The 26,556-nt window shown below is 35.5% G+C and overlaps 1 protein-coding gene across 1 annotated transcript in view; it reads right to left on the bottom strand.

Moving 5' to 3' along the window:
- The window catches only part of taok3a (TAO kinase 3a), a 72,525-nt gene that overhangs the window by 2,545 nt on the left and 43,424 nt on the right, over positions 1 to 26,556 (bottom strand). The window contains exons 3-19 of the mRNA XM_058777470.1: positions 25,795 to 25,866; positions 25,391 to 25,492; positions 24,862 to 24,907; positions 24,160 to 24,256; positions 22,712 to 22,825; positions 22,492 to 22,623; positions 21,987 to 22,036; positions 21,076 to 21,158; positions 14,427 to 14,594; positions 12,835 to 13,020; positions 10,072 to 10,206; positions 7,225 to 7,461; positions 6,598 to 6,726; positions 5,091 to 5,294; positions 3,687 to 3,926; positions 2,164 to 2,376; positions 194 to 376 (exon numbers count right to left, since the gene is read on the bottom strand). Of these exons, the coding sequence (XP_058633453.1) occupies positions 194 to 376; positions 2,164 to 2,376; positions 3,687 to 3,926; positions 5,091 to 5,294; positions 6,598 to 6,726; positions 7,225 to 7,461; positions 10,072 to 10,206; positions 12,835 to 13,020; positions 14,427 to 14,594; positions 21,076 to 21,158; positions 21,987 to 22,036; positions 22,492 to 22,623; positions 22,712 to 22,825; positions 24,160 to 24,256; positions 24,862 to 24,907; positions 25,391 to 25,492; positions 25,795 to 25,866 (2,391 nt within the window). The remainder of the gene's footprint in view (positions 1 to 193; positions 377 to 2,163; positions 2,377 to 3,686; positions 3,927 to 5,090; positions 5,295 to 6,597; positions 6,727 to 7,224; positions 7,462 to 10,071; positions 10,207 to 12,834; positions 13,021 to 14,426; positions 14,595 to 21,075; positions 21,159 to 21,986; positions 22,037 to 22,491; positions 22,624 to 22,711; positions 22,826 to 24,159; positions 24,257 to 24,861; positions 24,908 to 25,390; positions 25,493 to 25,794; positions 25,867 to 26,556) is intronic.

The raw sequence follows: 26,556 nt of genomic DNA on the forward strand, positions 1-26,556 counted from the left end.
AACCTATATTATTAGAACCTTCTTTCGCCACAAAGAAGCTTCTGTGAAACAAAGGTTCTTCAGATGTTAAAGGTTCTTTATGGAACTATTTAGACAAAAAAGGTTCTTCTGTGGCATCGTGAAGCACTTTTATTTTTAAGAGTGTACACAAGTTAGAGTCTGGGTTCATTAGAGGTTAATAACAGGACAAGACCTTCTGTTCAAGGTGTGCTCTGCGCAGTGAGACTTTCTGCTCCAGTTTCTGCTGCTCGCGCTCGTGCTGAGCCTCGGTCTGAATCTTGATCTTGCTCTGGTACGCATTGAGTAACTCCATCTCCTGCTGCAGCTGCTGCCTCAGAGCCTGGCACTCGGCCTCCTGAGCTTCATCCAGACGGAGCTGCACAAAAACACACACGAGCGCACGTGAGCCTCAGAAGGTTTGCTCACACTACAGCACAGTTGCGGTTAACCATCAATGGCCTTCTTGTACAGGCAACGGGCCGAGACTGGAATTTCAAACAGGAGGCCTCCGTTTTTCCTTTATGTTAACTTTACATCTGTATGAACTATCATTAAAACACATGCTCACATTAGCTGCTCCAAAATGGGTTATAAACAGTGTTGGGGAACGTTACTTTTAAAAGTAATGCATTACAATATTGCGTTACTCCCTAAAAAAGTAACTAATTACGTTAGTTACTTTTTATGGAAAGTAATGCGTTACATTAATTTTGAGTTACTTTTTAAAATCTGGGCAGGGCTTGCTTGTTTTTAATTAAAAATTTTTTAAAAAAAAAGTTAATTTACAGATGTAAAAGCCCTTGAAAATAGTGTAAATAAACTCTGTTGCATCTTAAAGTTATCCAGAAATCAAATAAACCCTTCCTTTAAGAGTGCATTAGTGCCCGCCTACTTTTTTCAGCGCCATTGATTCCAGAAATATTTCTTCCATTCATTTTTTCCATAAGGATTTTAAAAAGTCTTTGTTAAAGCATTATGAACCAAGCCAACCAGCTACAAGGTGAATTATAACATTACTAACTTTCATTTAAAGTAGTGCTGTCAAACGATTAATCACATCCCAAAGAAAAGTTTTTGTTTACATAATATATGTGTACTGTGTTTTGAAATGAAATTTTCAAATATATATATATATATATATATATTTATTTTACATTCTTATATTTTATAGTATATAAATATATTTAATATACAAATTTTTTCTTAAAATATATACATGCATATGTGTGTGTGTGTGTGTGTGTGTGTGTGTGTGTGTGTGTGTGTGTGTGTGTGTGTGTGTGTGTGTGTGTGTGTGTGTGTGTGTGTGTGTGTGTATATATATATATATATATATATATATATATATATATATATATATATATATATATATATATATATACACACACACACACACAATTTATTATATATTACAATATTAATATATATATGTAATATATATATATATATATGTATATAATATTATGTTATATTATATTACGTACATATACACATATATACATACACAGAATACACACATATATTATGTAAACAAAACTTTTATTTTGGATGCGATTAGTGTTTTGACAGCACTACTTTAAAGCTAAAAAGTATTTGAAAATCTGACAAACGGTGCAAGACCATACTTAAATATTTATGTTTTGAAATTTTGGAGACGAGAGACGTCACGGGAGGGATTTCCTTGAAGAGCTCTTTAGGTGCAATTTGCTACGACGCTGATTGGTGGAATTTTCTATATAGCATTATGGGTAATGTAGTTTTACACCACAAATTCAGCTGTCAAAGAATTACTTAAAAAAACAAGTTGAAATAATGCAAATGGATGGCTTCAAAAAAAAGCATCAACCATCGATTAACAACCACAGAACAGTAGTTCTGTACAGGTTTCTAAGCAGTTGTTTAAAATCAATTTCCTTATGGAGAAAATGAATGGAGTTTTTACTTCCGGAACCCGACTGCTGTACTTCAGCAAACACCATTACAAATATCACTATATTATAACCCACTATTTATACTTTTTCTCTCACAAATGTCACATTATGGACATTAAATGCTTTGTCAATGACATTCCAAGTGTATATTGCTTGCAATGATCTCACAGAGCTACTAGAATGTGAACTTATTGGCCTCTATAATGGTTAAGAGTGTGGTTTCTTCACTCACTGCCTGCGATGCCATCATCTCGTTGATGCTCTGCTCGTACTGCTCAGCCAGGATGGCCAGTTTGCGCGTTTGCTCATCCTTCAGGGCTTTTAGCACGGTCTTGTGCTCGCTTTTGGGGGTCACCTCTAGCTGATGGTGCCGCAGGGCCTTGTACTGTTTCGTCTGGACTTTACACGTGTCCTGGAACTGTTTCTTTATCTGGAGCTCCATCGCCTGCAGGAGACAAGACTCAGAGTTGAATAAACACAAACTGACAGCCTTTTCAGGACAAAAATGACCATCTAATATGAGTTTTGCCTCAAAGGATTGTGAAATGAAGCAAACTGTGGCTTTTTTGGTAACACTTTACAATAAGGTCCCATTATGTTAATGTATTAACTAGTATATTTTATTTAAATGCCATGTCAGCATTATTTACATGGAAAAAACTATTAAAGAAAATGCACGTATAACAAATACAATAAAAACCAGCAAACAAACAAACAAGTTATAATTACACAAGATTTTTTACATTAACGTATGATAAAAATGCTCAGTTTTAAACACTTTTTCTGGCAAAATTGTACTAAACTCTTTAAGCGAGTTCACTTCAAAAGAGTTTTCTACATGCATTAAAAGTGGGACAGTCCAATGTATTAACTAACATTAGCAATAAGCAATACATTCGTTACATTATATATTAATGCTAAGATCAATAGAAAAAATAAAATAAAAGAACTGTTCTTTTTAGCTCAGGTCCATTAAATAATATTAGCAGATACGACTTTCGATTTTAATAATGAATTAGTAGATGTTGAAATTAACATGAACTAAGACTGATAAATGCTTTAGAAGTATTTTCCATTGTTAGTTTAGTTAGTTAGTTTAGTTGACTAACAAATGAAACCTAATTGTAAAGTCTTACCGCTTTTTAATATTTAAGATGAACCCTATGTAATGTAATGTTTAAATTAGTGCTGTCAAATGATTAATCGCATCCAAAATAAAAGTTTTTTAATATATATATATATATATATATATATATATATATATATATATATATATATATATATATATATATATATATATATATATATATATATATATATATATATATATATATATACATACATACATACATATACATACATATACTGTGTATATTTATTATATATTATATAATAGTATATATTTAAGAAAAATGTTATTTGTATATTAAATATATTTATATAAATAAAATACATACTGTATGTGTATGTATTTATATATACATAAATATACACAGACACACACATAAATTACATAAAAACTTTTATTTTGGATGCGATTAATCGTTTGACAGCACTAAGTTAAATGTAAAACTTTTCTCAGATCGTTTCTCAGTTTCGACTGACCTGCTAACGTTCATAATATCTACCCAGTTTCTAAAATACAAAGTTAATGTTCCAATCACAGTCATAGAAACAATGAGACCTACATAGATTTTGTAGGTTAAATTCACACTATATATAGCTTTTTTTTTTTTCGTTCACAATTGGTGGTACCTTGAGGTTCTTGGGCTGCTGCCGTAGTTCGAGCACATGTTTCCGGTGCAGTTCTCTTTCTCTCCGGTTGTTGTATTCGATCTGGTTTTCCAGCTCTGTTTGGTGCTGCAGTCGGATCAGATCCATGCGAAGTTTCTGTAGGGTCTTCAGCTGCCTGTGCTCAAGTTCTTGGGTCGACTCGTCTTGCCTGATTAACATAGCGTGCTCCATTTCCTTCTGGGTCTTCTTTTTATTCAACTCCTGAAAGACAGAAATTAACATTACAATATTACATTATTTAAATGTGACCCTGGAGCACAAAACCAGTCTTAGGTACCACAGGTATATTTGTAGCAATAGCCAACAATACATAGTGTGTGTCAAAATTATCCATTTTTCTTTTATGCCAAAAATCATTAGGATATTAAGTCAAAATCATGTTCCATGAAAATATTTTGTAAATTTTGTACCGCAAATATAATCAAAACTTAATTAGTAATATGCATTGCTAAGAACGTCATTTGGACAACTTTAAAAGCGATTTTCTCAATATTTTGATTTTTTTGCACCCTCAGATTCCAAATTTTCCAAATCTCTGACAAATATTGTCCTATCCTAACAAACCATACATCAATGGAAAGCTTATTTATTCAACTCTATTTTGTAAAATTGACACTTTATGACTTGTTTTGTAGTCCAAGGTCACAAAAAATAAGGTATGATCAAATAAACTAAACACAATAAGGTGTTGATATGCAAGTAGAGGCTTCAAGACCAGCTCCGAATAGGGAGGACATGCAAAATTTGGACTAGGATTGCAAACCACTAGATTATGCATCATGTTTGTTGCTTTATAGACTATGTATGGGTTTAGACTCAGTTATACTTCCGAAGGTTTTCTGCAGATTAAAGCACTAGATTAAGAGATTTGCACATTGCTGCGTTACTTATTTTCAAATCAGATTAATTGAAAACAGCCATCAACCCTGAGAAATGGTTCAAATTTTGCATTATCCCTGGGAAAAGCCTTCATACGATTATCCTGTATGTATGTATGTATATGTATATGTATATGTATATGTATATATGTATATATGTATATATATATACACACACACACACACAACCGTTCAAAGTCTCTTATGAGCCTTAAAGGCTCACCAAGGCTGTATTTGTTTGATTAAAAACAGTAAAAAATAGTCATATTGTGAAATTTGGTGCTCAAGAAACTTATCAATCTTGAAAGTGCAGAAATATTTTGTAACATTATACATTATTTGTATAATAATGTATAATTATTTGTCTTGATTAATTAATTTAAAAATCAACAATCTTACTGACCCCAAAGCATTTAAACACACATATTTTTCAGAGTGCTAAGCAGTCTTTAGTCTTTTTTTCTGACTTAAAGCATTTCATCCCCACCTCTCGTAGCTGCTCCTGCTCAAACTCGTGCTTCTTGATCATGATCTTGCGTTTGAAGGCTCTGCAGTTCCTGTCGTAGAAAGCCCTCTGTTGCCCCAGAAGCTGAGCCTCTTCTTCAGCCTGAGAGTGCTGAATGTTCTCCTTATGCTTGGAAAGCCTCTCCTGCTTCTCTTTCTTAGGCGTGCTGTGATCTTCACTCATTTCCTGAAAAGGGAATCACGAGAAACATGAAAAGAGACAAAAGAATTAAAAGAAGGGTGATTGCAGTGAATACCCCATTTTTAAGTCAACATGAAATGACATTTGAAACCCATTTTACTCTTGTAATGTAGTGTTTTTCTATGCAACATTTTTCAGCGACAAGTAAAATGTATGGCAAGATTTTATTTTATTAATTAGATTATAAAGTCTTTTTTATATGATGCAGTTAGAGGGGAAAGGAACACAAAAATTAGTTGGCTTGTAAGTTGAATAGTAGAGTTGTTTTTAGGACTGCCCTCAACTAAAGATTTTTCTGGTCGACTAGTAATCGTTAATTTGAAGCATTAGTCGACTAATCGCGCGTTTATTAATAAATCATTTAAAGTGTAATGCGACTTTAATTGCCTACATTGCCTAATAAGTGCTCAAGCGCATGCATAAAGCTTGCCACAGCACTGGCAGAAAGAAGTAATGATTATGAACGTGTCAGGGAAAAACAGCAAATGCATTAACATTTTAAAAAATCATTGATAAACTAGTGCTTTCTTTGTTCTCGGTTTCAGAGATGAAGTCGGAGACACCGACTCATCTCCACAGTAGTGGATGCACCTGTATGCATGTTTCATATGGATTACATAATCTGAGAATATTTGTTTTCCATTTGAATTGGTTCATCTGAAAGTAAACATTTCACTCTCTATAGATATTTTTTTGTCTGTAAGGCAAGCATACACAGAGTTTTGGAGTTTCACGCTCAAGTTCATAGAGACCGAGACGGCAGAAAGCGCATCCTGTTTGCTTTCATTATTTTACAAAAGCACAATGTTTTGTTGTTATTGTGCGTGCACACAAATAACCGTACAGTCTTTACAGATTCAAAAGATGCATTACTCTTATCTGTATGACCAAAAATGACGGTGTATTTTAAGAGCAAACGATCGCTCCGACGCCTCCGTTTGCCCTGCAGTGATGGCTACTATTCAGCTTCTACACTCCGCACAGACACTTCATTAGCGCACATTTTCTTGCATATTTCAGATGATAAGCCATATTTGAGGTCGATGAATGATAGGCGAGTGTTTGGATGTCCTGCCTGATGTACTGTATTAGCCTACCACATTGACCAGCCAATTAACGATGTGTGTGACTTCGCCAATGTGGATTTATTTTATTTTATTTTTTCTGCAACTAAGCCACTAATAACATTTTGGTCAACCAAGCCTCTTCTGGTCGACTAACGGTTGTTTTCAAATTTTTCTTTGGAATAATATTAATATTCCAGTAAACAGGGGAACTAGACTAGTACCTCTTTGATCTTCTCCTTGCACAGCTTATACTGTTTCTTCTGGTTATCGAGGAAGTTGGTGAGCTCTTTCTTCTGCTGGGCCATGATTTGCTGCTGGAACTTCTTCTCATCAGCTGCCAGTGTTTTCATCTGAGGAACACAATGCAGATGCATCATAAATAGCACTACAATTTCATTGCAACTTCAGTATGTGACTGATTTATTTATTTATTTATTAATTTTTATTTTTTTTAAATGTTAGAAACTCCTGAGGAAAGCAAACAAAAAAAAAATTCACAGTCGCATTTTCTTCTCTGGCTTCATTAACATATTAATCAACATATGCTACATGAATAATTAGCATTCACCTCTTGGCTATTTACATGTTTAACATGCAATATGGAAAATAATAATATAAACTGGGGCAGCTTTCACACGATCTGCATGAACTTTTGCACTCATTTCTTTTTTCAACTTTGTGCAGGGTTTTTACGCTATTTAATTTATTGTTAAGATGTTAAAATTTAAAAAAATAAAATAAAAATTTTTTTAGTCAACATCATGTCAATATTAATCGACCAATATTTGATTAGCTTGTAATTATGAACTCTTTGGGTCTCAACAGAAGAATAAAGAAAGATCACCCACTTCTTTGTCCATTTGGATGGCGTGCTTCTTGGCAAGTTTCTCCAGCTCAATGAAGGCATTGTTGGCGTGGGTTTCCAGTTCTTTCTGGAGCTTCAGTCTGTGCTCATCCATCTCTGCCTTCAGCTTGTTCTCCAGAGCAATCAGCTGCTTCTGGTGTTGCCGTCGCATGCGTTTGTATCCCGACATCTGCTCTCGGAGCTCATTTTCCTGCTCGTGTTCATGGATCTGACGCGTTACCTAGATGGAAAAGAACTTGGTCAGCGAAGGTGAACTTTTGAGATGATTATGATGAGTTTTTTTCTGTGTTGCAAAGTGCATAAATCAACCCACAGACAGTTCTTGGAGAATGGTGACCAAAGGTTGCATTAATTCTAAAATTTGATAAATGGTGGAACTTTTAAGACATTGTCAGATCATTCAAAATTACATATCAGGTTACATGCATTTCCCTACTCTCTCAATTTTGTCCATTTTTAATCCCTGTTGGCACATTTTGGACTGTCACCTGTGGGAATATTTCTAAAGCATCCCCAAAAATAATCTCGGGAAATGTAAGGATCTGGAAGGAGAAACGAGAGATAGTCCAGTGGAATAATTCATTAGAATGTTGTCCATTGATTAACCAGATCTCATGATGATCAGCGTCATCTTTCACATTATGAGAGCAGAACGACCAGAAAAAGCCATGAAATCAACAGCACAGCAATTGATAAGACTAAAAGTTCTCGTGATCTCAAAGGCACATGAAAATAAACACTATATTATTATACTAACAAATAAAAAATAAATACAGCCATAATTGTTAACTGGAATATCTAATTGTGACAGAGGAAAAGTTGCAATGGTGAATATTACATCTCTAAACATTGCCTTTGTGCATTTTGTGCAGATCTAGAAGGTCACAGATGCCTCTAAATATAAAAATGAAAACAGAAAAAGCCCACCGTTCCCTTGACTTCAGCAAAGCGCTGCAAGACAAACCTGGAAGAAGGGCGTGTCCAGATCAAACTGTTCGTTGAGTTTCTCGTAACTCCCACCTGAACTCCTCAAGCCAAACATATTGGCGAAATAAACCACCCGTGAGAACATCGAGAGTCGCCTGCACTACATCCCCCAAAAGCACTCGCTCAAATCCCACCGGGAGAGAAAGAGAGAGGGGATAAAGAGAGAGGGCGAACACTGCTTCTCCTCTCTCCTCGCAGGTGCGCCGTGAATGAATGAGGTTCTCAGAGAGGCCTAAGCAGCGTTTAGTAGGCCAGTCACATGAGACGCCTGTCAAAGGGGGAAATTTCCTAATCGCCCTGAATCAGAAGCCCCACTGTAACCGCAGTCACCAATCCAATCGCTTTCTGCCCAAATGCCCCTATCAGCCACACCAAAGGGGTATGTGATAGCACTAAACCCTGGCGGCAAAGCAAGAACGGGAAGGAGTGAAAGAAGCGCTTCCAGGTTAAAAGTGTAACAGATGAGAATTCAAATTCAACTTCTGACCGTTTCAGATCAAATGTAAACACATGTGTGAAGCTGACACTAAAGTGTTCAACAGGCATATATATGTATGTGTGACCCTGCAGCACAAAAGCAGTCATAAGCAGCACAAGTATATTTGTAGCAATAGCCAACAATACATTGTATGGGTCAAAATTATCCATTTTCTTTTACGAAAAAAATAATTAGTATATTACGTAAAGATCATGTTCCATGAAGTTATTTTGTAAATGTCCTACCGTAAATATATCAAAACATAATTTTTGTTTAGTAATATGCATTGCTAAGAACTTCATTTGGACAACTTTAAAGGCGATTTTCTCATTATTTAGATTTTTTTGCACCCTCAGATTCCAGATTTTCAAATAGTTGCATCTCAGCAAGTTGTACCTAACAAACCATACATCAGCGGAAAGCTGATTTATAAATCACAATTTAAAAATGGACCCTGACTGGTTTTATTGTCCAGGGTCACGTATGTCGTCTTCTTTCACCTTCTGTCTTTTGTCTTCCCTCTTTTTTCCTGTCTCACTTTCTTTCTACACCTCACCCCTCCTCTACGGCTTTTCATATGAAACACAAAGAGAGTCTCTTTCCCTGCATAGCCCAGATCCTTAAGTCTCCTTCCATACCAGCGTAAAACCCATATCGATAAAGAAACAGCGCACACTTGATTCAAGCCGGTACAGGATGGTACGCCATACCCATAAACCCACTAAAGCCAAACTCCTTTGTGATCATCTGAAATGATAGATGAGTGTCTGTAGTATCAGACGAAGTCCACTGCGCTTGTCTGCCCCTAGAGGGTGCTCACGCTCCAGCGAAACGGGGCCAAAACAGGTGACATCATCATTTAAACCAAGCATACTGCGATCGACTACACCGCCTGCCCTTGATCTCCATTTATTCATCAATTAGGGTGGAAGTGGTTGTATCACAATGGATTATTTTGCATGCTCAATTCCATAATAAATTCTTTATTTGTCTTGTAAATGTCTGACATTGACCCTATGCTTCTTTTTTTTTTTTTACACCAAACCCCACAGGACTGAGAATATCCTTTTGTGTTGGATCACAGCGTATTAACTAATAGTAGACAACAACACCAATGACTCGTGTGAGGAGTGCAGCTGGCTATTGACTGAATCACGTTGCCTTGACAACAGACGTGAAAGAAAAATAAGACGCTTTTCGTCTCCCCCCCCTGAATAAAGAGAGGGTTAAACAGGAAAAGAAGGAGGCGAGAGAAATGACCGCAGTGTATTAAAGCAAAGGGATGACAAGAAAAAGAAAGAGTAAAGCAGGAGAGGAGGGGGATGAGAGGATGACAGCAAGGATGATGTCATTCTTTTTCCTCACCAGTGAAGCCGACTTGATTGTGGCGAAGCGCTCCCGGTTTTTATAGTTATGAGCCGGAGCTCTTTCCGACGAGGACGGTCGCAGGTCCGAGCGGTGGTCCCGATGAGGAAGGTCATCACGGATAAACTGATGATCCTGAGGACAAAAAGCACATCAAATCAGCCAAAACATACTCTCTTCAAGCTATACATTTTCCCTTCCAGAGCCGCAGGAGGAGTTTTGAACTGTTCCTTTAAGTGTTTTTTCTTTAATTGCTAAAGCAACCTTTTTCACATTTCCGGGTTTCTCAGCAGAAGTCGTCATAGTTGGGTTAACTTCGAGAGCAGTGAATGGGAGAGTACCACAGATATATTTTTTTGCATTTCCATTTTACATGCATTAAAAAAAAAAAAAAATCAAAATATTAAAAAACTTTATGGAACACTTTTAGGATTTATGATGCTGATGACTGTTGTTGAAACGTGACCTTTTTACACCACAGACTTAACAAAATGAAGCATTGCTTGGTAACTGGTTGACCTAAATTGGTATTATCTAATTGTGTACTTAAAATTAACAACTGAATAATTTTTGGTTGATTGTAATCCATTGCATACCTTTCTATCAAAGTTGTCTGACATTATCCAGATGAATTCGTTCCGACACAGTTTAACTGAGTTCTTGTCATGTTTTATTACCATTTTCTAAACTATAGCGAGTAAACTGTGATAATGTGAGAAACGTTGAAGGTGTTTGAATAAATTTTGGTTTGACTGTATAATTCCTATAGCTGTAGGATCAGCGGAGGCGTTTCTAAACGACACTGTTCAACACTAACAAGCTCACCATCTTAAAATATCTTCATTAATTGACCCACGAATCCACCTGAAGCGTTCATATTCCTGAGGGTTTTGTCTTCTCTCAGTGCATAAAATGAAGTTCAGTTCCCCCAAAGTCGATTCATATTTCTCCTGCATTCTAATGTAATTTACTTGAGGACGGGAAAGTTTCAATCAATAATGTGTGGGAAAGTGGATTTGAACTTCCAAAAAAAAAAAAATAATAATAAAAAAATAATAATAAAAAAAACACTTTTTAGAAAATGTAAAAAGCACTAGAGGAAAAAAAAAAAAAATCAAATTTTCTTATAAAAATTGCTATATAGAAAGCTGGTTGGCTGTGCTTGTTTGTAAAGACTCACAACTTGCCCTCAAAATGTGTGATTTTGTGTCAGTCTGACAATTATAACAACAATAACAATTATTATTAATATCATTATCAAAGAAAAATATTGCAAAAGAGATATTACTAATGTGATATTTAAGAAAAATGACAATAAAAATATTTTACAGTACAACTGTAAAATTACAATATTAACATATATGAATGTTCATATGTTTATTCAATTAAATCCCAGCCTTTGTGATTTGTTGTCAAATGTGGTCAATGACTTTTGAACTCTTTGACTAAGACTAACAACAACTGCAAAATTAATTTAGTGTTGTTAGACGAGCACAATTTAACCACACGGAACAACATTTTTAGTCCCTAGTACGTACTTGTTATATCTTAAGTTTATTTCAATATAGTATAAAGTATCAAAAGTTTGGGGTTAATAAGATTTTTATATTTTTCAATTTATTGTTTTTGAGAGAAGCCTCTCGTGCTTCCCAAAGCTGCATCTATTTGTTCAAACATAGTAAAAACAGTGATTTTGTGAAATACTTTGACTATGACTAACAACAACTGCAAAAGTAATTTACCTGAGTGTTGTTAGACAAACACAATTTAACCACAAAGAACAACATTTTTAGTCCCTATAGTACGTACTAGCTATACAGCATATAGCAGTCTCAAGCACAAGTATGCATATTTGGCGGAGAGGAGCGCCATTGAACTTTTTCATCTTCGATCTAATAATAACTTTAAGTATACCTTCTCTGTGGCCTGAAAGACTGTGTGTGTACCATTAAAACTGTAACAAGCCAGTCTTCTGAGAATTAAAGAGCTTGACTGAGAGAGAAAATCATAGGAAATGACTTCCAGGAATGGACTGGAAAGCATATGCGACCGTGGAGCACAAAAGCAGTCATAAGTAGCACAAATATATTTCTAGCGATAGCCAATATGGCTCAAAATTATCAATTTTTCTTTTATGCCAAAAATCATTAGGATATTAAGTAAAGATCATGTTCCGTGAAGATATGTTATACATTTCCTACCGTAAAAATATCAAAAGTTAATTTTTGATTAGTAATATGCATTGCTAAGAACTTCATTTGGACAACTTTAAAGGTGATTTTCTCAATATTTAGATTTTTTTGCACCCTCAGATTCCAGGTTTTCAAACAGTTGCATCTCAGCCAAAATATCATCCTATCATAACAAACCATACATCAATGGAAAGCTTATTTATTCAACTTTCAGATGATGCATCAATCTCAATTTCAAAAAAAGTTCTTAGCAATGCATATTACTAATCAAAAATGAAGTTGAGATACATTTATGGTAATACATTTGCAAAATATCTTCATGGAACATGATCTTTACTTAATATCCTAATGATTTTTGGCATAAAAGAAAAATGGATAATTTTGACCCATACAATGTATTGTTGGCTATTGCTACAAATATACCCCAGCGACTTAAGACTGCTTTTGTGCTCCAGGGTCACATATGTTCTATTTTTGTTCGTCAGCATCAACGCAAGCATGGTATGCATTTAAATGAAAAGGACTGCAATGCATTTTAAGCGTTGTGGAGATTTCAGTGTGTGTTTGGGACCTTTTTGTGGTGCGTGGAAGACTCGAGGGTGCTGTCGTAGTCGTGGTGCAGCTCGGAGCAGGAGTCGTCTTGCACCTCCTGCAGGCTGTTGACGCTGCTGCTTTGACTGCCAGTGCTCACGGAGGTGCTGGGGATGGAGTGATTACTGCCCAAACTGTTCATCTTACAGCCTGCCTGATCTCCATCCTGTGCAAAAGACAGAAAAACTGATCACCATCCTCACTGAAAACCCATATGTATTTCAATTACTGACAGCACTTTACACATCTCACTGCAAGGCCTGTAACAGCAGTTATTCGTTGAACAGAAACACATTCACACCATTACTGAAAGTCACTTAATACTTCAAAATAGTGCACCTTTAAATGTAGTTCAAGAAAATATATAATTCCATGTACTTTCAGTGTAATTCAGTACAGTTCGCAGTATATACTCCCATAAAATATATATATTAGTCATTAATATACATTTCTGTATATTATAGTATCAAATTTTGTATATATAGACACTTTAGTATATCTTCACTACAGTTCAGTAGGTTATTGCATTTATGCATTTAGCAGAAGTTTTCATCTTAAGCAACTAAGAGAGAGTTTAGTATAGTATATAGTTATATCTTGTGTTTTTTCCCCCCAATATATTATATAGCATCAAAAGTTCAGGGTTGGTACGATCTTTTTTTTTTATGATTTATTGTTCTTGAAAGAAGCTTCTATTATGCATTTATTTGTTAAAAATATAGTAAAAACAGTGATTTTGTGAAATACTGTTACGATTTAAATTAATTATTTTAATATATTTAAAAATGTAATTTATTCCTGTGAATGCAAAGCTGAATTTTCAGCAGTTGTTCCAGGATTCTTTAAATGAATATAATTCAAAAGAATTATTTTTTTATTTTATTTTATTTTTTAATGTAAATATCTTTACTTTCACTTCTGTTTAATTTAATGCATCCTTGCTGAATAAAATTATTAAATTCTTAAAAAAAATTAAAAATTAAAAAAAAAAAAAACATACTGACCCTAACTTTTGAACAATAGTATATTTTAGTAAAGTACATAAAACTACAAACATACAGAAATATCCGTAACTGTTTATCATATACTGTGGTTGTGTATAGTATAGTACAGTACAGTCTAGTATGCATCATATACCCTCAATTCAGTACAATATACTATAGTTGACACTGACAATTCAGTATAGTACTGTATATATGATGAAGTGTACTTTTAAGTTAATTATTTATAATGTAGTCAAGTTTAGTTTATTTCCCCTTAAGTCTAATTGTGGTCTCTATTCATCCATTAAATAAACAGACTTGACACTAAATCCATCTGTAATCTCAATTTCTTCAATGAAAACTCAAAACAGATGTTAAAGCGTCGGCGGCAAACACGTAAAGGACATTTTTAAGCAAGAGAAACCAGTGGCTGCCTAAATGCCAGATCTGCCGTGTATAACACGTAGCCACATGCAACAACAGGAAGCACGCTGACCGCTGAGAAACTCACACAGGCACGTATGAAGTCAACATGTGTGTATGACACTCAAGGGGGCCTTTCACTTCTCAGAGTGTTTCCTGTACCCACCTCCTCCTCTTCCTGAGACTCCCCCATTGGGCCGTTGTGTTTCTCTTGGTAGAGGATTTTTTTCATTTTACGGTACTGCAGGTTGTCCAGCTCTCTGACCGCATCCTTCGTCCTCTGGATCAGATCGATGAGGACCCGTGGAGGACGCTCTCTCCTCACAAACTCATGCTGGGACGGACAAAGAGGGACAGAGAGTGCATTTGTGAAATGAATTATGTTTTTGCATAAATTAATTATTTTACTCGCGCTGAGGTGATCAAATGTATGAACACAGCTTCTGTGCATAACCCTCAGCTTTTATTCAGTTTATGAGGAAAGTGTGTTTTTATTTGGCCCTGTGCTCGTCCGAAAACCACACAAATTGCATTCATTTCACAACAGCGAATATTTCAGGAGAAGCATTTGGGGGTTAAGCATGATGCAATTCAACTGCCACGAAATAAACCCACGTCTCAATCCTCTCAGCATGCCAGATTACTCCGTTTGTGCTCCGAATTACGTCATTTAGTCTTTGTCCTTTGCTCACTAGAGGGTGCTCATGTGTAATGTGGCCTCGAGTGGACACATGCCATATGGAGGAGTGTTTCTGGACTTGATCTCACCTCCTCAATGGAAATAAAAAGCGAATCGACTTGAGAGTTCAAGTGGCTGCATGTGTGTGCATCTTAACTGGGTTCGCAAAACCACAAACCACGAGTCTTTGAAAACTAATTGGTCGTATGCCGTTTTTTTTCCATTAACTCAACTGGGCCAGTTTTATTTATTTATTTGGGAGAAGACGGTTAGAAGCACAATCCAAAATCCAAATCAATTCCTGTCCCATTCCTCGAAACAGCCGCTCTTGAACGTTTACCGTAAACCCTCCCTCTGAGACTCTTCGCAGCAACTTTTCCTGTAAACCATGCATCATGAAGATCTTGTATGCACCTACTTTCAATTTTTTTTTTTTTTATTTCCAGTCATAAGTCTTTCTCATAAACCTGTTCAAAGTAGACTGGTTCCCTGTTTTTTTTTCTTGGTTTTGTTGAAGTGAAAAACCAGTCTTAAGTGTCAATTTGTCAAACATCATCTGAAAGCTGAATAAGTAATCTTTCCATTGATGTATGGTTTGTTAGGATCGGACAATATTTGGCTGAGATACAACTATTTGAAAATCTAGAATCTGAGGGTGCAAAAAAAAATCTAAATATTGAGAAAATCACCTTTAAAGTTGTCCAAATGAAGTTCTTAGCAATGCATATTACTAATCAAAAATGAAGTTTTGTTATATTTACGGTAGGAATTTTACAAAATATCTTCATGGAACATGATCTTTATTTAATATCCTAATGATTTTTGGCATAAAAGAGAAATGTATAATTTTGATCCATACAATGTATTGTTGGCTATTGCTACAAATATACCTGTGCTGCTTATGACTGCTTTTGTGCTCCAGGCTCACATATCTTTTGCCCTAAAGATATGGCCGGACTGGTTAATTCTAAACTGTAAACTACTAGCTCCTCTTTGAAATGGACTGGATTCCTATTTTTGCTTGGCTTTGTTGACATTAACATTATCTTTCACGTGACAACATATAATTTACTCCAAAGCACAAACCATTCTTGTACACTTCCATTCGAACATTTGGTTGTGATGAAGAATAAGAAATTAATACTTTTATTAAACAAGTGTGCATTAAATGGATCAAAAGTGACATTCGTAAAGTTAGAAAAAATTATACTTTAAATAAATGCAGTTTGTTTGAATTTTCTATTTATCAAAGAATCCTGAAAAAAAAAAAAAAAAAAGTATCAGTTTCCACTGAAATGTTAAGCAGCACAAGAGTTTTAAACATTGATAATAATCAGAAATGTTCCTCGAGCATCAAATCAGAATGATTTCTGAAGGATCATGTGACATTGAAGACTGGAGTAATGATGCTGAAAATTCAGCTTTGCATCAAATGATAGTTATTTTAAATTATTACTCATTATTATTACACATTATTACTTTTTTTCTTACTGTATTGACCAAATAAATGCAGCCTTGGTGAGCATACAATATCTTACCAACTCCAAACTTGTGAGCAATGATGCAAACTTGTTCAAGGTGGACTAGTTAATTATAAATGTTCGTTAACAGTCAACAAAACCACGTTTTCAGTGATTTGACAAAATGTAAACTGCTCAAAGCGGACTGGTTAACCTTTTCTCGGTTTTCAATAAAAGCTGATAATGCTCACTCAGAGTGATTTGGAATGGAATCACAAATTCAATTTGACAACATGTTTACTTTAAGCAGGTCATGTCTGTGTTGCGAGCGGGTAAAGCAAACGGCTCAACCATTAACCCCCCGGCAAAGACAGTTACAGCTAACAGCTCGGCTTCCCGATGATAACACAGATAAGCATTCACCACTCTAAACGGACATCTGTGACTGACCAGCCTGGGAGGAAACTAATCTACAGGATTATCCCATTTAAATGGAAGAAATGACATAATCTGAAGTCTTGCAGAGAGCCAGCTCTGTCAGATCGTGAGTGATATTCACTGCTCGTTCTCAATCGACAAGACCTCTGTAGGTCAAGAACGGAGGTGGATTTAGACCCCATGTGAGATTAAGACAGCAGTTGGGAAACAGCAAATGGTGGGAATAGAATAAATGAACGCTAGTCTCAGATTAATGACCTCTTTTCGGTCTTAAGGAGCTTGGTAGGACAGTCTTGAGGTATTAGAGAGGAATGGGAGACCAAAACTGGGTCGAAATTAATTTTTTTCAACCTCTGCATGGACTGATCATGCATGACCCAAATTTTTGATGTGAGGCCAGTAATTAGTGAAGGAATCATTATTTCGAGTCCGTTCTTTCTTTTTAGAGAATTGGCCAAACGAGTTGACAAAACAGTCTAAATCTCACTGAATCATCTGAAGCGGTTTCTCAGTCATGACAACAGAAAAACAGTATCAAGACACACAGAGAACAATTAGCACTGGATGAAGTGGATATTCACCAACAAAACTGAAACAAAAGATTACTTTTTGAGATGAAAAATGTAGTCACTGCTAAGCGGATCGGCCCGCGCTGTTTTTCCAAGTTGCTTTCATGCGCTAGATGATCTTTTTTGATCATTTGATGATTTTGTTGCTTTGTGCCACTTTCTGGTTTAAAATGGTTTACAAATGTACTGTCGCTCATGACTGCTGGGTCCGAACAGCCTCAAGTCTTATATTACTGCATTATAGATACATGAATACTAGAAATATTCAAGAAAATTAAAGAAATATTGCACCCAAAATTTTTAATTGGTCCCACTTTAATACTATGTACTTGCATTTAAATTAATCATTTGGTACAATGCACTTATTGTGTACATACAAGCTTTTCACATTGTACTTGTGTTTTAAAAACACCTGCATGTAATTACACCTTAACCCACCCTTAAACCTACTCATACCACCAAACCTGTCCCTAACCTACCCATATCCCACCTCAATAGCAGCAAAAGTGTTTTGCAATAAGTACATTGTACTTATCTTTTGATGTAAGTGTATAATAGTTTAGGCCACTTAATATAAAGTGGGGCCTTAAAATTAGCTGAAAATGTACCCAAATCGCAGGCCATCCAAAATAAAGATGAAACGATGCTATTATGGATTGTGGACTTGTATTTTAGCCAGAAGAGAAAATTTCTTACAACCACAGATTTTCACTTCACATGTTGTTAACTGATGGACTGGAGTGGTGTGGATTACAGTGATGTTTTTTGGACTTTCATTCTGACGGCACCCATTCACTGCAGAGGATTAATTGGTGAGCAAGTGATGCAATGCTGAGTTTCTATCAATCTGTTCCCATGAAGAACAAACTCTACACCTTGGATGGCCTGAAGGCACATTTTCAGCCAATTTTAATTTTTGAGTGAACTATTCCAATGCAACTTTAGAATTTTTAAGTTGCATATGCATATATACATATATACTTTTCAGTAGTGTTTTTGCAAAAAATCTGATGAAATCCTTTAGGCGCCCATGGAAAAGACCCCCATATCCCATCTGAAGTGCGTGCCTAGCATCAACACTAAGCTCTCAGGGCTAAATAGGATTACCTGCGGCCACCAATGAGATCAACCATAACCTGTAACATGCACCCACACAAACAGACCCATACAGTGTGCAAACAAACAAACAAACCAATCACACTGGTCGCACTAACCCTTAATGATCACGTATCCAGAGCTTCCCTGCAGCCAACAATTACCCATATCCCAACTGTACCACTATATTCTATCACACATTTATTTTGGTAACGATTTAAATCCATAAGCCTCCCACCACAGCACGATATCACAATCATTAGTCACCGCGCAGCAATATGTCCACCTACAGCCCCAGTGATTCAGTTGAGAGAAAGTCATGGTTATATTAGTTACGTTAGACACGCATCGAAAATTCCTCCTGCTTTTATTAACCCTCCAAGGATGTAGTTGGCGCAGCAAATGAAAAAAACAGCAGAATAACATGCTCTGTGGGTTGAGCGCTTGGCTGTGCATATGAAAATGTGTATGTGTGTGAGTCAGCAGGGATGGATGAGTAAGGAACCCACTGTCATGAGAGCAGGAAGTACTGATATGGCAAACAGGAAGTGCACTCACCAACTGCACAGAGGCGTCTTTATCTCTGTGAAAGTGCAGATATTGACGTTTTTACACATTGTGAATTGGGGTTTAGGAGCGTGTGGGCATACTTTACTCAGGCGGTTACTCTGTAATCAAGCGAACAGCAGAGTTTCCTGTGCTACAAACATATCACTAGTTAAACAAACTTAAGAAACAACAGAAAGCAATATACACTAATGCCTGCTATACAGCCTCTCACAGAAACACTGAGAATGCAACATGTGCATTACAGTTCAAAAGCTTGGCAAGTTTTTGAGGCTGCAAATTTGATAAAAATTAAATTCGCTGCCCAATGGTCATGCCTTAACTTTGCTAATTCTATTATTGCATTAGTATTGCATCCTTCTCATGGGCATTTAATTGTTTTACTTTTATCCTTGAGTTCAATCTCATTTTTGGCTCATTTTATCTGTAAAAGAAAACCTGCCTAATAATTCTGCACACCTGAAATAAGGAGTTTTTAAACTTTCAGCCTTCATGGGCAATTATATATCACTTATAAATGATTAAATACAAAGTTGATAGTAGTTACTAAGATTGATGTGGTTTGGAATTGGTAAAATGTTCTTGGAAAAAAAATATGACCAGAATATCAACTTGCCTAATAATTCTGCACACACTGTATATATACACATACATATACATACACATACACACACACACACACACACATATATACACACACACACACACACACACACACACACACACACACACACACACACACACACACACACACATATATACACACACACACACACACACACACACACACACACACATATATACACACACACACACACACACACACACACACACATATACATAATATAAATAAATATTTATTTATTTATATAATATAAATTATAAATAAATCTAAAATGTAAATACATGTAAATATTTTCAAAATATATACTGTGTGTGTATTTATATATATAGAATATTATGCAAACAAAAACGTTCATTTTGGATGCGATTAATCGTGATTAATCATTTGACAGCACTAGATAAAATACAGTAAAAGCTGTAATATCCTCAAGTCTTATTACAATTTAAAATAACTGCTTTATTTTTTTTTTATAGATTTTAAAATGAAATTCATTTCTGTGATCAAAGCTGAATTTTCAGCATCATTACTCCAGTCTTCAGTGTCACATGATCTTTCAGAAATCATTCTAATATGCTGATTTAATGTAAATTTAATAAACATTTATTATTAGTATCAATGTTTAAAAAGAGTTGCACTGATTAATATTTTTGTGGAAACCATGAACCATGATTTTTTTTCAGAATTCTTTGCTGAACAGAAAATTAAAAAAGAACAGCTTTTATTTATTTATTTATAAATAAATAAATAAATAAATTTACAAAATGTTAAACTATCATCTTTCATAATTTTAATGCATCATTGCTAAAAAGTATTCACTTCTTTAAAAAAACCAAATATATGTAGTGTACTTGCTTTGTTATGAATTGCACAATGAATATGACACATTCCTGAAATGCAACTCAAGAAATTAAGCTTTTGTTGCTTTTCAAGCAACCACTCTTGAAGACTGCTATTATTGTGACTGTATCCATTTCTAATAAACCTGCTCATTAACTATAAAAACAAACTCTGGTTGAGCACTTTATATGTCAGACAGTCTCTTTCTGTATAATTCTGCAGTTCTTTGCCATTATCAGCTGTAACCGGACCATATGCTATTAAAAGTCTCACGACGAGATATTAAGCTGCATACATTTACATTAACTAAACCTAAACGTAACAATCCATGTGTGAGTATCACATGAGTACTTTACCTTCCCCCAGCAAGTGTATTTACAAAGTGTGTTTGAGAACGTGACTCAGAGTGGGAATGAATTAACAGTAGCGTGTGGGCACTCAGAAGTCGTGCTTGAACTTCGATGAGCAATGCTTATGAGTTACTTTTTATGAAACATGACAATCTCTCCTGCATGTGTGATCATTGTGTGCATGCGATTACTCACCCGCAGGAGTTCTGCTGAGGAGGGTCTGTCCTGAGGAATTTTTAGTAGGCAGTAGTCAACGAAACTCCGGAATGCATCCGACCTTCACAAAATACAAACAGTTACAGTATTATGCACTTTCATAGGATACTTAAATGTACAAATACAGTGGTGGCCAAAATTGTTAGAACACTAGGCATATTTAAGAGGTTTCAGTTGTTTTTGTTGAATTGGCCGATACAATACCCATAAAACGAACTATTGCTGGAACTACCTGCGACGGAAGGAATCTGCTGGAAACATTAAAATGCTGGACTGACCCCCTCAAAGTCCAGACCTCAACTCAATCGAGCAAGTTTGGGGCGAGTTAGAAAATAAACTGAACAGATCTATTGTAGATTCAAAGGAAAGCCTTTAGCTTGATTTGCAGAAGGCATGGGATAACATTAGTGTTGAAGTTCTCAGGAAATATATTAACACTGTAATCGCTGCAAGAGGTGGACATACCAAATATTAAAGTTAGTGGATAAAAACAGTACGACTCACTTCATCTGATATTTGTTGTGCTCAGAGCAACCATCTGCATGTTTCATGAACATTATGAAATGAAACCAAGTTTTGTTATTTTAAATTGTAATAATATATCACAATATTACTGTTTTTACTGTATCTTAATTTTTAAACAAGCCTTAATGAACACAAGAGACAAACAAAAACAAAAAAACACTTACTGACCCTAAACGTTTGAAAGGGAGTGTGTGTGTGAGTAAGTGTGCGTGAGTGAGCGAGTGTGTGAGTAAGTGTGTGAGTGAGTGAGAGAGTGTGTGTGTTGTTCATAACCACAGTATGTCAGCTGAGTAATATTGCACATATAATAAGTATGCACCTACTCAGCAAGGAAGTACATGACAGTTCTCCAATGCAAAAAAAAAAAGTTGTACTTTCAAATACTGGGATATTTGTTTGCTTCATGTGTGCACTGCTTTGCCAATGCAGTGCACACATGAAAATTTTCTTTTCACACCAAAACAATAAAATGGAAGAGTTATACATCTGTCCACTACAATAGTAGATAATGGTACAAATGATAAAGAGCACAGTCATATAGAATTTAGGGAAAATTTCAGAGTCAAAAAAAGGGGCCATTTTCCATTGGCAATAGTGTAGCAAATATATGAAACACTGCTTATACAGAAGTCACTTTCAAGCCAACCAGCTTTCTGTTGGTCAGGTTTGAAAATTCACGGGACCAACTTGAAAGTTTGTACGGGGAACTTTTTTGCCCTCGCATGGATTCCTATTGAAATTAGTGGAATTCGCCCAAGACACCTTAAAGGTCATCAGCTTTAGTGGTTTTAGTGTAACGACACACAACGGCTTCTAAACTTCTGCTTATTTTAAAGAACACATTGGCTCAGAAAATTAGAAAAAAGAAACATGGATGAAATATTAAATTCAAAAACTTGAAGACACTCACCCAGCTCTATGCAAGTGATCCCCAGAGACCAGATGTCCACCTTCCCCTCATATTGACCCTCATCCATAGCTAAAATCACTTCTGGAGCCATCCTGTGGTAGAAACACACACAACTGTCTAATTAACCCCGGAGCATCAGCATGCATCATCTTCCTGAACGTCAATGTCTACGATACTGACCAGTATGGGGTTCCCACAAAGGAGTTGGCAGGAGAGGCAATGGAAGCGGAGCCAAAATCAGCCAGTTTGACCTGACCGGGCTCTGTCAGCAGGATATTACCAGCCTTCACGTCTCTAAACAAAATCACAGACACGGAGAAAGTTAAACACAGACAGTATATAGACCTACTGTAGTATCATCTTACCATGTTATGCAATGAAAGGGTATCTAAAATAAAAATAAATAAATAAAAATAAAATAAAATGAAAAATTAAATACATAAAATGGTAAAATAAAATATACTTTGCAGAGAGAAAATGAAAGTAAAAATAACACTTTGTTACTGGAAGCTAATAAAACACATAAGAACTTGCAGGCTGTAAAGCAGTTAAACAAAGCATGCGCAATAAACAGTATACTGACATATGCGATCATGCTGATATATACACATACACACGTCATGGATTGGTGCTTGAACTATAATGGTACTTTAGTTTAGTACTTTAAACCCTGAAACCAAAGAGCACACACTAAATCTGAAGAAAAAAATAGCTCTTTTGATATTCAGAGTAGGCTTTGATATTTAATATAAATGGTCTGGTCAGAGCAGTGTTGGAGGCAAAAAAAAGCATTTATTTATTTATTTTATAGCCATACCAGCATCTATGGCAAGATCAATGTATTTTAAAAGAAACAAATAGTAGTAACAGTAGTAATGAAAAAAACACTGACAACCAACTCACATCAATATAACAAGCCCTTTATAAGATTTGATCTGATAAAAACTTCTGGATTATTAAACATTAAAAAACATTCATTAGAAATAAATTGAGTAAAAATATTGCATAGTGCCATTTAAAGCATTTAAACCTTGGCATGTAAACCTTTAATTTATGACTGGGTCAACTTCATTTAACTTATTATTGACATAGTTGTCTCATTTCATTTGCCATTTTATACAAGTTTGAGATCTGATGGAGGAATTTAAAACAAAAGTATAAATAGCACAGTATTACTGGAAGCTAATAAAACATAAGAACTCAACGCTCATGCTGTAAAGCAGTTAAAGCATGCTGAATAAACGGTATGCTCACATATGCGGATTTGTCATAGATTAGTACTTTACTTTAATCATCACGATTTGTTGCTTTAAAACCTGAAGAGTACACACTTGAAATAAAAATTTAAAAAATACTAAAAAATGAATGCAATCCATTTCAATTCATTCTAGTCAGACCGATGCTTGGGGAAAAAAAAAAAAAAATTGCTAAGTATATACAGTCACTGCAAACAAAGTTATGGGGAAACAAAAATAGCACTGCTTTATGGTAAGCACACAAGCACATCAAACCCAAGTTGTAAAGCAATTTCCTTAATAAACAGATTATCAGATAAAGATTTATCTGTCATTTACGCACACAGAGGAAGCTGACGTTGTGTAAATGCATATCATTAAACGGTGACTCACCTGTGGATCATGTTATGGGAATGTAGGTAAGCCAGTCCTAGCAAGGCACCATGGGTAATGGCAGCAATTTCAACCTCTTGGAGGGGTTTCTTGTGAACTGGACAATAAAATAAAAGCAGCACGGTTAATCTTAATATGTGCAAAACAGCACCGCAACATTTGGTGTCGTTGTTACAATGGTGCTTAAAAAAAAAAAAAAAAAAAAAAAAGTCATCTGATGCTTAGCGAACTGACACTACACCTGTCAGGTACCTGATCCTCTAATAGACAAGAACTGAGAACTGGATTAGAACATGGCCTTGAATTAAACAGATGCGGACTGAATTACTCATACAGTGACATTATGGCAAAGTTAAACTGGAATTTCTAAATTCCTCTTTTACACACACACACACATATATGGAACGATAATTGAAACCAACAGTCTATCATTAAAGCTGTGCATGTTACCATGACAACATCTGAAGGAAACAAAAACATGAACGCAACGGCACTTGGGTAGTGACACTGTAATAAAACACAATGGGCTTTATAATGCGTCTGAGATGTGGCTAATAAAGACCTTCAGCGCTGACTAAAAACACATGACAGCTCTAACAATTACTGTTCCTCTGCGTGAATGCATACAGCGCTTACTGTGGGTGTGCACTGTACATGCATACTTGAGTGTGTGCGTAGTGCGCATTTCAAGTGTGAACTCACCCTCTAACAAGTCTGAAGCAGAGCCGAGACAATACTCCATCACAAGCTGAATGAAAAAAAGCAGACGAGAATATTGTGAAAAGGAGGCATGGCTGCCCCAGGGAATTCTGGGAATGAAGTCAATGCAAACTAGTAAGTAGTTGTTACTGCCATTCCTTCGGTTCACAAACGCATTACTCTATTCATAGCCCTCTCTTTTTTTATTTTTTTATTTATTTCTATTGAAATGAGACTAAAAAACAAAATAAATACACCAAAACCGAAGACAAGCGTGGAATGTGTGCAACGATACTCCCCAGCCTTCCAATACATGCGAGAAGAAAAAGTTTGCATAAACAAGTAATAATAATAATAATGTACAGTTGTAATATATTATCTATACAGATCCAGTATGTACACATTGCTATTAATGATAACAATACATTTAAAGAAAAATAAATATTTTTGTCATTTTAAAATCTCAAATTCAGAGTATAGGAAATAATAATTGTTATTTGTCATTTCTATGCCTCTCAATGGCAGTACTAACCCATGCTGTGTTGTCCTTCAAGTAGCAGCCTTTGTATTCAATGGTGTTTGGATGTCGTAGCTGTTCCAAAAACTTGACCTCTTTAATGATGTCCTGCCATTTCTGAACCCAAAGAACACACATACACAATTTTAAACATTTGTACTTTAGGTTTCTACCAATATTCTACAGATGCCAATAACTAAAGCGCTTCTTTATTTATTTAGACGCAATATTGTCAAACACATTGTTACTGCAGCAACAAATGCTTTGCTTTTATCATCTACATACGCTCAAGGGCACTAGAAGAAGGTTTGCTTAACACCGAATGCAGAACTGCTTTATATGGAAACTGAAACGGCAACACATTCAAATACAGACTATCAAACTATCAGAGTTTGATGACAACAAAGTCTGTCTCTCACCTCAGTGGTCTGCTTGCCGTTGTAGGACATCTTCTTAATGGCCACCACCTCGTTGGAATAGGAGTTTCGGGCCTGCGGGGAAGCAAAACAGAATTCATTTATACTATTTTTGGCTTTTGCCACTTTTATTCAAAAGATACAGCAGAAAGCTTTTTAGTGCTTCATGCAACTTGCATGAAAAATATGATCAGTTTCCATTATCATCCTAATTAAACCAATACTCACATACAGTGTCTTTCTTTTTTCTCTCAAGTTTATTTGTATAGCGCTTTTCAAGATACAAATCATTGCAAAGTAGCTTTACAGAAAATGTTAAGTTTCTATATTATATTTAGGAGTAGGTTATTAGTGGTGACTATGACAGAAATATACAGTAAAAATCATGCAGTTAGTTACAAATTACATGTAATCAAACAGACTGTGAACACTATTAACTGCAATGATTATATGTTGCGATTTGATGTTGTTCCAGGGTTAGCATCATCTGTCTTTAAAAAAAATACAGTATGATTTACTCCACACCTTGTCCGTCCAACAAAGATGTTTACTGTTAGCTGCTCTCACAGCAGCAAAAAAAATTGCTAGTCAACCGTTGGAATCGTCCTCACACAACGGACAGACGGACCTGGACGGTGTATTTGTTGGACATCATCTCGATGGAACTCTCAACTTTTCGTATACATGGATCTAATGTGAAAACTGTAAATTCATGGCATTCAGCTTTTAATGTTGTCATTTTTTCTAAAATCTTTTTTATTTTAT

Source organism: Onychostoma macrolepis, chromosome 05 (assembly GCF_012432095.1).
Source record: "Onychostoma macrolepis isolate SWU-2019 chromosome 05, ASM1243209v1, whole genome shotgun sequence".
NCBI lineage: Eukaryota > Metazoa > Chordata > Actinopteri > Cypriniformes > Cyprinidae > Onychostoma > Onychostoma macrolepis.